The sequence below is a fragment of the Ranitomeya imitator genome, chromosome 2 (assembly GCF_032444005.1).
Source record: "Ranitomeya imitator isolate aRanImi1 chromosome 2, aRanImi1.pri, whole genome shotgun sequence".
NCBI classification, from domain to species: Eukaryota; Metazoa; Chordata; class Amphibia; order Anura; family Dendrobatidae; genus Ranitomeya; species Ranitomeya imitator.
In genome coordinates this window covers 76,812,891-76,825,745 of record NC_091283.1, presented here as the reverse complement: position 1 = coordinate 76,825,745, position 12,855 = coordinate 76,812,891, and the positions used below count along the sequence as shown (strand labels likewise).

At 41.7% G+C, this 12,855-nt stretch overlaps 1 protein-coding gene across 2 annotated transcripts in view; it reads right to left on the bottom strand.

The window, feature by feature from the left end:
* The window catches only part of ADGRG4 (adhesion G protein-coupled receptor G4), a 145,193-nt gene that overhangs the window by 73,149 nt on the left and 59,189 nt on the right, over positions 1-12,855 (bottom strand). For both annotated transcript variants that reach the window (XM_069746998.1, XM_069746999.1), the window contains exons 9-11: positions 7,265-7,422; positions 5,976-6,105; positions 4,210-4,313 (exon numbers count right to left, since the gene is read on the bottom strand). In XM_069746998.1, the coding sequence (XP_069603099.1) occupies positions 4,210-4,313; positions 5,976-6,105; positions 7,265-7,422 (392 nt within the window). The remainder of the gene's footprint in view (positions 1-4,209; positions 4,314-5,975; positions 6,106-7,264; positions 7,423-12,855) is intronic.

Sequence of the window (12,855 nt, the reverse complement as noted above, 5' to 3'; positions counted from 1 at the left end):
GGGACTCTATAGCGACAGGGTCTGTTCCGCAGGACTGGCGCATAGCAAATGTGGTGCCAATATTCAAAAAGGGCTCTAAAAGTGAACCTGGAAATTATAGGCCAGTAAGTCTAACCTCTATTGTTGGTAAAATATTTGAAGGGTTTCTGAGGGATGTTATTCTGGATTATCTCAATGAGAATAACTGTTTAACTCCATATCAGCATGGGTTTATGAGAAATCGCTCCTGTCAAACCAATCTAATCAGTTTTTATGAAGAGGTAAGCTATAGACTGGACCACGGTGAGTCATTGGACGTGGTATATCTCGATTTTTCCAAAGCGTTTGATACCGTGCCACACAAGAGGTTGGTACACAAAATGAGAATGCTTGGTCTGGGGGAAAATGTGTGTAAATGGGTTAGTAACTGGCTTAGTGATAGAAAGCAGAGGGTGGTTATAAATGGTATAGTCTCTAACTGGGTCGCTGTGACCAGTGGGGTACCGCAGGGGTCAGTATTGGGACCTGTTCTCTTCAACATATTCATTAATGATCTGGTAGAAGGTTTACACAGTAAAATATCGATATTTGCAGATGATACAAAACTATGTAAAGCAGTTAATACAAGAGAAGATAGTATTCTGCTACAGATGGATCTGGATAAGTTGGAAACTTGGGCTGAAAGGTGGCAGATGAGGTTTAACAATGATAAATGTAAGGTTATACACATGGGAAGAGGGAATCAATATCACCATTACACACTGAACGGGAAACCACTGGGTAAATCTGACAGGGAGAAGGACTTGGGGATCCTAGTTAATGATAAACTTACCTGGAGCAGCCAGTGCCAGGCAGCAGCTGCCAAGGCAAACAGGATCATGGGGTGCATTAAAAGAGGTCTGGATACACATGATGAGAGCATTATACTGCCTCTGTACAAATCCCTAGTTAGACCGCACATGGAGTACTGTGTCCAGTTTTGGGCACCGGTGCTCAGGAAGGATATAATGGAACTAGAGAGAGTACAAAGGAGGGCAACAAAATTAATAAAGGGGATGGGAGAACTACAATACCCAGATAGATTAGCGAAATTAGGATTATTTAGTCTAGAAAAAAGACGACTGAGGGGCGATCTAATAACCATGTATAAGTATATAAGGGGACAATACAAATATCTCGCTGAGGATCTGTTTATACCAAGGAAGGTGACGGGCACAAGGGGGCATTCTTTGCGTCTGGAGGAGAGAAGGTTTTTCCACCAACATAGAAGAGGATTCTTTACTGTTAGGGCAGTGAGAATCTGGAATTGCTTGCCTGAGGAGGTGGTGATGGCGAACTCAGTCGAGGGGTTCAAGAGAGGCCTGGATGTCTTCCTGGAGCAGAACAATATTGTATCATACAATTATTAGGTTCTGTAGAAGGACGTAGATCTGGGGATTTATTATGATGGAATATAGGCTGAACTGGATGGACAAATGTCTTTTTTCGGCCTTACTAACTATGTTACTATGTTACTATGTTACCTACTGTAAAGCATGGTAGTGGAAACATCATGCTTTGGGGCTGTTTCTCTGCAAAGGGGCCAGGACGACTGATCCGGGTACATGAAAGAATGAATGGGGCCATGTATCGTGAGATTTTGAGTGCAAACCTCCTTCCATCAGCAAGGGCATTGAAGATGAAACGTGGCTGGGTCTTTCAACATGACAATGATCCAAAGCACACCGCCAGGGCAACGAAGGAGTGGCTTCGTAAGAAGCATTTCAAGGTCCTGGAGTGGCCTAGCCAGTCTCCAGATCTCAACCCTATAGAAAACCTTTGGAGGGAGTTGAAAGTCCGTGTTGCCAAGCGAAAAGCCAAAAACATCACTGCTCTAGAGGAGATCTGCATGGAGAAATGGGCCAACATACCAACAACAGTGTGTGGCAACCTTGTGAAGACTTACAGAAAACGTTTGACCTCTGTCATTGCCAACAAAGGATATATTACAAAGTATTGAGATGAAATTTTGTTTCTGACCAAATACTTATTTTCCACCATAATATGCAAATAAAATGTTAAAAAAACAGACAATGTGATTTTCTGGATTTTTTTTTCTCAGTTTGTCTCCCATAGTTGAGGTCTACCTGTGATGTAAATTACAGACGCCTCTCATCTTTTTAAGTGGTGGAACTTGCACTATTGCTGACTGACTAAATACTTTTTTGCCCCACTGTATATAACATACGTACTCATTAGCATATAGGGTTAATAACTCTATATCATATCTACATAAATTTAGAAATATGATATATCAATACATATTTTTATAGGTAAGTAGAACACACATTAAGTACAAGATGTAAGATGTGTATCATTCAAATGCCTGTATTTGGTGATAGGAACCTGTATTTGAAGCTCCAGCAGTATAGCTGCTGAGAGATTTCATTTTGTTTTTAAAAAGGGTGAGGTTTTTGTGAACAGGTAAGAGACGGGTGGGATGGCTGTTCTTCAGGTGTGTTCTGTACATAGAAATAGATATATAGATAGGTACATTTTTAGATAGATAGGGAAAGAATAGAGATTTTGCTTTCACATCAACATTTTTCTGCTATTTGGAGAATTTATGGTGGAAAAAAGGCTATTTCTGCACTTCCTGCCTAAGGGCTGACCCACGCCACTCTTGCTGTAAGTTGCATGCAATGTATACGGAATTTGTACTTCACTTGCGGCAGGTGCGGCACATGTGGTTTCTGCTGTTTTCGCCACAAAATCTCCACTTACCAGTGTTTTTGTTGTGGCTGCATTTAATGCAATTGCCGAAGCCGCGTTTGTTGCATTTACTGCAAGTTAACTCCAAGCTTCATCTACATTGCATGGCACTTGCTGAAAGTGTGTTGTAGGTCAGTTCTTTGGTGCCAAGTGTGGAAGTTGTATTGTTTTTAACATTACTTCTGCAAATATCAGAAACATGCAGATGTGAAAGAGGTCTGAGTATTAAGAAATAGGAATCAGTTAGTTAGGACCCATCAGTTCAAAGGCTACCGTGATGTGGTTGATGGGCATGCTTATATTAGCCCATCGGTGTACTATGAACGTTGATTTCTTAAATTTTACACTTCTGTAAAAATAAACACAAAAAATTTGGGTACACAAAAAGGCTTTTATTTCTGTTGTACCTATTAGAATTATTTAAAATGAAGGCTTAGCTAAGCCCAAGAGATGATTAAAAACGTTTCATACCAACCCATCAGATGTGAAATTACTGTGAAAATACCTGATGGGCACACAAGTATGCGCCAGTATGGGTACTAAGAGCCTTTCCACATAATAATGAAATATTTTAAAATGTCACAGAACATACCAATATACATAGTTATTGATACATATTATTTATTATTTACATTATTGTTCTTAAGCAAAGAACCGTTGTTGTGGCATTTGCCACAACACGCAAAGTTGTCGTCTGATGTCTTTCATCCCTCCCCTCATAAGCATGTTCATGGATCCTGTGTAACTGTACCTTAAATAACAAGAATTGTCAAGAGCTGGTGAGTGCAGCCATTTTTTGTTCTTTCTTACTATTATTTATTAATTGTATTATTCTTACATTTGAATAAATAAATTATATATGGATTCTAGACTCCCGATTCTTTAGAATCGGGCTGCCATCTAGTTGTAAATAAAGGTCTCAGCGGACACAGGGGTGCACGTCCAGAACCAGGGAGCCCATCCCGGACAACGTACCAAGACTTCAAAGAAAAAAGACAGCGCCACAATGGATGGTGAAAAAATAAAAACTCACATTTATTCTGCCCTCTGTAGCAATGTGTCGGTCAACAGAGGTGCTTGATAAAGGTCTGTTGACCTAAACGTCGCTACAGAAGGCAGAATAAATGTGAGTTTTTATTTTTTCACCATCCATTGTGGCGCTGTCTTTTTTCTTTGAAGTCATGATTGTCACTGATGTCACATCCATGGTATTATCAAACACTATTTTTCCTTCAATGTGATACAACATATGCCCCGGGCATGGGCTCCAGGCTGCAGCTGCACACGACTGTCTGAAAGGTGCAAATCTCAGGACTCAGTTTATAAGGCCAGCACCAACTATATAGATGTCACGACACCGCCCTGATACAATGGTCTCACAATTTGTGTTATGCTGGCTCTATACACAAATCAGATGTAAACTTGACAGCATGATGATATTTAATAGTATTTTGCATATAATATCAGAGACGCACTCACCTGGTGTTACAGGAACATTTTCAAGATCATTAAATGATGAAGGAATGCATTTACTATAGTTCGCCTCTCCCCAATCTGTTTCAAGATTGGTGACACTGATGTAGCTGGAACATACAAACATCAGTCGCTTAATTAGAAGTGAAATTAATTACCGTATATTCATATTACAGCTTATATACTGTAAAAATAGGAATGTAACGATTTCTTATTCTGTCTGTTCCATTGGTCTGTTCTTCAGGTGCAGCAACTATTTTCTCTTCATCATTGCAACATGTAGGAGTGCAGGAGAAACTGAGACATACAAACCTAAGAGGTCATACAGTACAATCTAGGGAGGACGGCACATATCAACAAAGTGCCGTGCGCTCAGGATAGTCCCAGAATGGCATAAGTCTGCAGCTGCTGTAGGCTCCGACAGTTCCCATTATTAATTCCACATCTGTAGGGTAATTAACTACATCGCAACTAAATGTAATTTTACAAAAAAACACACAACTACAATGTATTGTAATGCCTCATCTTTTCATATTACAGTAGTTGCCTTGCCTTTCATTGTTTGTAAAACTTGCGCTGTTACAGTGGGTACAGAAAGTATTCAGACCCCTTTAAATTTTTCACTCTTTGTTTCATTGAAGCCATTTGGTAAATTCAAAAAAGTTCATTTTTTTCTCATTAATGTACTATGCACTGTGAGCATATATTTTCTTAAAAAACTGTTCTTTAATGATGCAATATTAAAAAACACCTACCCAGTAAGTAATTGGTAAAATGCCATAATACAAAATATGACCAGAAATATCCGACAATGACCCTGAAATATTCTAAGCCTAGGTTATAAACCTGCCTGGCTGTGGAGGTTGGCAATAAAATTTAGAGATGCAAAAATAGGAGTAAGAACTTATCATGAGTAGCGTACTTCCCGACGCGTTTCCCCATTGTCACGGGCAGTGTCATCTATCATCATGGCATCCGGCATTTCTGATATCCATGCTATATCTTAACCTCCTGATGAACCGTGACAATGGGGAAACGCGTCGGGATTTACTCTACTCAATATAAGTTCTCACTCCTATTTTTACATCTCTAAATTGTGTTGCACTGTTCATATAAATATGTTATATCTGGAGTTATTGTCATGATGTTGGATGGTATTCATTGATTTTATTTTGATATTGTTGGTTTCCTACAAGATACCTGCAGGTTTATTAATTTGAGTGTTATTATAACATTCTTCATCTCTTTTCCTTGTCAATATTGTTTTCCCACCTATGATGCTAGGGAAACAATAGGGGAGTGAGAGATATTCCTTGTTGAGTGGGGGCGCCAAAAAAATCGTTCTTTAGAGTGCTAACCCCCACAGCCAGGCAAGTTTATAGCCTAGGCTTATTGCAGGGTTATTGTAGGATATTTCTGGTCCTATTTTGCATTTTGGCATTTTAGCAATTACTCACTGGGTAGGTGTTTTTTAATATTGTATCATTAAAGAATAGTTTGTAAAGGAATGTATGTTGACTCTCTAGTTTATTTTCCTTTCAATATTGATTTTTTGTGCGCTCCATGTACACTCTGCACCCCATCTTGACTGAAAAAAAACAGAAATGTAGAAATTTTTGCAAATTTATTGAAAAAGAAAAACTGAAATATCACATGGTCCCGCTGCCGGGAGGAAATGAACTTTGTTCCTCCTGGTAGCGTTCTGGTTTCAGTCACCGGAGGAGGGGGGCATCGGCAACCTATCTTACTTATCGTAATGCCACTGATCTTACCATTCCCTTGTTGCCATCTCATTTGGGTTGGTATGACACTGTAGGGTTGCTTTTTCTGTTGCGATTGTTTTTGGCCATTCATATTGAAAGTTTTCATACCATGTGGAGCCTGTCCTACAATATTTTGCACCTATGAGTGAAAAAAAAATGTAATAAGGAACTGGTATTATGATTAAAGGGCTTATCCAGGACTATAGAATTTTTTTTCTACAGGCCTATAACCAATTTATGGTGTGGTCTATTTGACGTGCGGAGTCTAAGGCACCTGACAATCGGTCCTAGAGGTGACTGCAATGTACTTTATGTCTGGTAACGCAGCCAAATATTCCACGTTTCTAATTGTAGGTGCTGAAATGGTATGGGTTCACCAGGGCTGGTGTTAATAGATGATAAGAAGACAGGAATTCGAAGATCGATTTATTGGTCAACGCGTTTCGAAGTTTCAAACTTCTTCATCAGGACAAAACCATTGACGGCAGCGCAGGCGAACCCATACCATTCCAACACCTTTGATTCCTTCCTTGTGTTTGTCAGCGGCTCTGTGCACACAACCCTATCAGGTGATAGTGCGTACTCTCCTGCACACCGCTTATCCAGATAAGACACTATTGCGCTTTTTGTTCCTTCCAGGCTTACTCCTTTTCTACATTTCTAATTATATCTTTTTCCAAAGTGTAATCTTGTCCCACCTGTTTGCTTATTAGTTTTTTAATATCGCATTGAATATAGGATAAAGGACGGCACAGTGGATGTCATGAAAGTGATGAATTATTCTCCATTATTGTCGCCTATTGTCCCACTAGTTCCAATGTTGTAAACCAAACATTGACTGTAAACTGGAGAAATTAGTGTTTTCCTTTTTGATTTTTATTACTCTGCAGTCAATGGAACAGAAGGTGGAAAGAATGACAAGGTGGATGGCAACTTTGTCATCAGTCAGATCAGTTCAGTTTCATATATTAATTATCTCCTTGCAAAAAAATGCATACATAAATAATCAAATAAATGAAAAATAAGAAGGCTGATCAAAAACAAGCTCCGTGTATTGTGGAGTGCCAGTTGTTTTGTTCTACCCATCGTAGTCATTTTATAGGCTGGATTTCTGTCTGATAATTATTTCTAAACCCCCCCAGATTTACAACTCATAAATCAAATGTAATTCAGTTTGCTGTTAGATGAACTCAATGTTCACAAACTAATAAAATATTTTACAGCTATGTAAAAAATCCACACCGGGTTAGCCTTATAAAAGGAGGCCAGTAGTAAAACACTAATTACATGATAGTTACCTAATCCATCTGCTGTCACAATCTGTGTAGTAAGTTCTGGATTCAGTTCCGGATCTGCAAATCCCTCCACCAGGAGTTTTTTAAGATCATAGGCTAGTAATTCCTGGGCTTTTGAAGAATTTGCACGGACAACGGCTTTGGCAATATACTCTGGGGGACTGAAATAATATAGCATAAATAACAAAAAAAAATATCTATAAAAACTCAAAAAACGGCACAGATACAAACTTGATCACCAATGATAATTTTACTAACTTGGATTCACCAGAGTCCTCATTGGTCTCCCTTTTCTGGCAGCAAAATCAAGAAAATAAATCATTAAAAAAAAAGTAAAATGAAAATCATTACTTAGATAATTTAATAAAAAATAAAAGATGTTTTAGCAGAATGAGGGACAAGACAATCGGAAGGATTTTTATTTTCTGAAAAATGATCTAAAATCAAGAACCAATAACGAAGAGGAAAATAGATCACTTGTGCCCATCAGGATTGGGGAACTACTGTAAGCCATTTGCCATGAGGCCACAAAGGAGCTCAAAGTCCTCTCAGCTCTACCCTACAGATCTGTGAGTATTTTACTCCATACAGAACTGAAGGGTTATTATCCCTGTTTATGGACAAATAGGATCGGTAATATAAAATCCAACAGACCAGGATACAAGTCAGGGCTTCTCCATGTCAGGTGTTATGGCTGGCAATCAGGCAACACAGCGTGCAGTAATCAGCGCACATACAGAGATCTGGCAATAACCAAAAACAATAGGACGAGCTCTGAGACATGGAATCTCTGTAGACTGCAGTACCTGATCTATCCTCACACAACTATAAGCAGCAGTGGATTGCGCCTATCACTACCTATGCAACTCGGCACTGCCTGAGGAGCTGACTAGCCTGAAGATAGAAATACAAGCCTGACTTACCTCAGAGAAATACCCCAAAGGAATAGGCAGCCCCCCACATATAATGACTGTTAGCAAGATGAAAAGACAAACGTAGGAATGAAATAGATTCAGCAAAGTGAGGCCCGATATTCTAGACAGAGCGAGGATAGCAAAGAGAACTATGCAGTCTACAAAAAACCCTAAAACGAAAACCACGCAAAGGGGCAAAAAGACCCACCGTGCCGAACTAACAGCACGGCGGTGCACCCCTTTGCTTCTCAGAGCTTCCAGCAAAAGTTAATAGCAAGCTGGACAGAAAAAAACAGAAAACAAACTAGAAGCACTTATCTAGCAGAGCAGCAGGGCCAAGGAAAGATGCAGTAGCTCAGATCCAACACTGGAACATAGACAAGGAGCAAGGAAGACAGACTCAGGTGGAGCTAAATAGCAAGGCAGCCAACGAGCTCACCAAAACACCTGAGGGAGGAAGCCCAGAGACTGCAATACCACTTGTGACCACAGAAGTGAACTCAGCCACAGAATTCACAACAGTACCCCCCCCTTGAGGAGGGGTCACCGAACCCTCACCAGAACCCCCAGGCCGACCAGGATGAGCCACATGAAAGGCACGAACAAGATCTGGGGCATGGACATCAGAGGCAAAAACCCAGGAATTATCTTCCTGAGCATAACCCTTCCATTTGACCAGATACTGGAGTTTCCGTCTAGAGACACGAGAATCCAAAATCTTCTCCACAATATACTCCAATTCCCCCTCCACCAAAACAGGGGCAGGAGGCTCCACAGATGGAACCATAGGTGCCACGTATCTCCTCAACAATGACCTATGGAATACATTATGTATGGAAAAGGAGTCTGGGAGGGTCAGACGAAAAGACACCGGATTGAGAATCTCAGAAATCCTATACGGACCAATAAAACGAGGTTTAAATTTAGGAGAGGAAACCTTCATAGGAATATGACGAGAAGATAACCAAACCAGATCCCCAACACGAAGTCGGGGTCCCACACGGCGTCTGCGATTAGCGAAAAGCTGAGCCTTCTCCTGGGACAAGGTCAAATTGTCCACTACCTGAGTCCAGATCTGCTGCAACCTGTCCACCACAGAATCCACACCAGGACAGTCCGAAGACTCAACCTGTCCTGAAGAGAAACGTGGATGGAACCCAGAATTGCAGAAAAATAGAGAGACCAAGGTAGCCGAGCTGGCCCGATTATTAAGGGCGAACTCAGCCAACGGCAAAAATGACACCCAATCATCCTGGTCAGCGGAAACAAAACATCTCAGATATGTTTCCAAGGTCTGATTGGTTCGTTCGGTCTGGCCATTAGTCTGAGGATGGAAGGCCGAGGAGAAAGATAGGTCAATGCCCATCCTACCACAAAAGGCTCGCCAGAACCTCGAGACAAACTGGGAACCTCTGTCAGAAACAATATTCTCAGGAATGCCATGTAAACGAACCACATGCTGGAAGAACAAAGGCACCAAATCAGAGGAGGAAGGCAATTTAACCAAGGGCACCAGATGGACCATTTTAGAAAAGCGATCACAGACCACCCAAATGACCGACATTTTTTGAGAAACGGGAAGGTCAGAAATGAAATCCATCGAAATATGTGTCCAAGGCCTCTTCGGGACCGGCAAGGGCAAAAGCAACCCACTGGCACGTGAACAGCAGGGCTTAGCCCTAGCACAAATTCCACAGGACTGCACAAAAGCACGCACATCCCATGACAGAGATGGCCACCAGAAGGATCTAGCAACCAACTCCCTGGTACCAAAGATTCCTGGATGACCGGCCAGCACCGAACAATGAAGTTCAGAGATAACTTTACTAGTCCACCTATCAGGGACGAACAGTTTCTCGGCCGGACAACGATCAGGTTTATTAGCCTGAAATTTCTGCAACACTCTCCGCAAATCAGGGGAGATGGCAGACACAATGACTCCTTCCTTGAGGATACTCGCCGGCTCAGATAACCCCGGAGAGTCGGGCACAAAACTCCTAGACAGAGCATCCGCCTTCACATTTTTAGAGCCCGGAAGGTATGAAATCACAAAATCAAAACGAGCAAAAAATAACGACCAACGGGCCTGTCTAGGATTCAAGCGCTTGGCAGACTCAAGATAAGTAAGGTTCTTATGATCAGTCAAAACCACCACGCGATGCTTAGCACCCTCAAGCCAATGACGCCACTCCTCGAATGCCCACTTCATGGCCAGCAACTCTCGGTTGCCCACATCATAATTACGCTCAGCAGCAGAAAATTTCCTGGAAAAGAAAGCACATGGTTTGAACACTGAGCAACCAGAACCTCTCTGTGACAAAACCGCCCCTGCACCAATCTCAGAAGCATCAACCTCGACCTGGAACGGAAGAGAAACATCAGGTTGACACAACACAGGGGCACAGCAAAAACGACGCTTCAACTCCTGAAAAGCTTCCACGGCAGCAGAAGACCAATTAACCAAATCAGCACCCTTCTTGGTCAAATCAGTCAATGGTCTGGCAATGCTAGAAAAATTACAGATGAAGCGACGATAAAAATTAGCAAAGCCCAGGAATTTCTGCAGACTTTTTAGAGATGTCGGCTGAGTCCAATCCTGGATGGCCTGAACCTTAACCGGATCCATCTCGATAGTAGAAGGGGAAAAGATGAACCCCAAAAATGAAACTTTCTGCACACCGAAGAGACACTTTGATCCCTTCACGACCAAGGAATTAGCACGCAGTACCTGGAAAACCATTCTGACTTGCCTCACATGAGACTCCCAATCATCTGAGAAGATCAAAATGTCATCCAAGTAAACAATCAAGAATTTATCCAGATACTCACGGAAAATGTCATGCATAAAAGACTGAAAAACAGATGGAGCATTGGCAAGTCCGAACGGCATCACCAGATACTCAAAATGACCCTCGGGCGTATTAAATGCCGTTTTCCATTCATCTCCCTGCCTGATTCTCACCAGATTATACGCACCACGAAGATCAATCTTAGTAAACCAATTAGCCCCCTTAATCCGAGCAAACAAGTCAGAAATCAATGGCAAGGGATACTGAAACTTAACAGTGATCTTATTAAGAAGGCGGTAATCAATACACGGTCTTAGCGAACCATCCTTCTTGGCTACAAAAAAGAACCCTGCTCCCAAAGGTGACGACGATGGGCGAATATGTCCCTTCTCCAGGGACTCCTTCACATAACTGCGCATAGCGGTGTGTTCAGGTACGGACAAATTAAATAAACGACCCTTAGGGAATTTACTACCAGGAATCAAATCGATAGCACAATCACAATTCCTATGCGGAGGTAGGGCATCAGACTTGGACTCTTCAAATACATCCTGAAAGTCCGACAAGAACTCTGGGATGTCAGAAGGAATGGATGACGAAATAGACAAAAATGGAACATCACCATGTACTCCCTGACAACCCCAGCTGGTTACCGACATAGAGTTCCAATCCAATACTGGATTATGGGTTTGTAGCCATGGCAACCCCAACACGACCACATCATGCAAATTATGCAGTACCAGAAAGCGAATAACTTCCTGATGTGCAGGAGCCATGCACATGGTCAGCTGGGACCAGTACTGAGGCTTATTCTTGGCCAAAGGTGTAGCATCAATTCCTCTCAACGGAATAGGACACCGCAAAGGCTCCAAGAAAAATCCACAACGTTTAGCATAATCCAAATCCATCAGATTCAGGGCAGCGCCTGAATCCACAAACGCCATGACAGAATACGATGACAAAGAGCACATTAAGGTAATGGACAAAAGGAATTTGGACTGTACAGTACCAATAACGGCAGAGCTATCGAACCGCCTAGTGCGTTTAGGACAATTAGAAATAGCATGAGTAGAATCACCACAATAGAAACACAGTCTGTTCAGACGTCTGTGTTCTTGCCGTTCTACTTTAGTCATAGTCCTGTCGCACTGCATAGGCTCAGGTTTACTCTCAGACAATACCGCCAGATGGTGCACAGATTTACGCTCGCGCAAGCGACGACCGATCTGAATGGCCAAGGACATAGACTCATTCAAACCAGCAGGCATAGGAAATCCCACCATTACATCCTTAAGAGCTTCAGAGAGACCCTTTCTGAACAAAGCCGCTAGTGCAGATTCATTCCACAGAGTGAGTACTGACCACTTCCTAAATTTCTGACAATATACTTCTACATCATCCTGACCCTGGCATAAAGCCAGCAGATTTTTCTCAGCCTGATCCACTGAATTAGGCTCATCGTAAAGCAATCCCAGCGCCTGGAAAAATGCATCAACATTACTCAATGCAGAATCTCCTGGTGCAAGAGAAAACGCCCAGTCCTGTGGGTCGCCGCGCAAAAAAGAAATAATAATCAAAACCTGTTGAATAGGATTACCAGAAGAATGAGGTTTCAAGGCCAAAAATAGCTTACAATTATTTCTGAAGCTCAGGAACTTAGTTCTGTCACCAAAAAACAAATCAGGAATCGGAATTCTTGGTTCTAGCATCGATTTCTGATCAATAGTATCTTGAATCTTTTGTACATTTACAACGAGATTATCCATTGAGGAGCACAGAGCCTGAATATCCATGTCCACAGCTGTGTCCTGAAGCACTCTAATGTCTAGGGGAAAAAAAAGACTGAAGACAGAGCTAAGAAAAAAAAATGATGTCAGGATTTCTTTTTTCC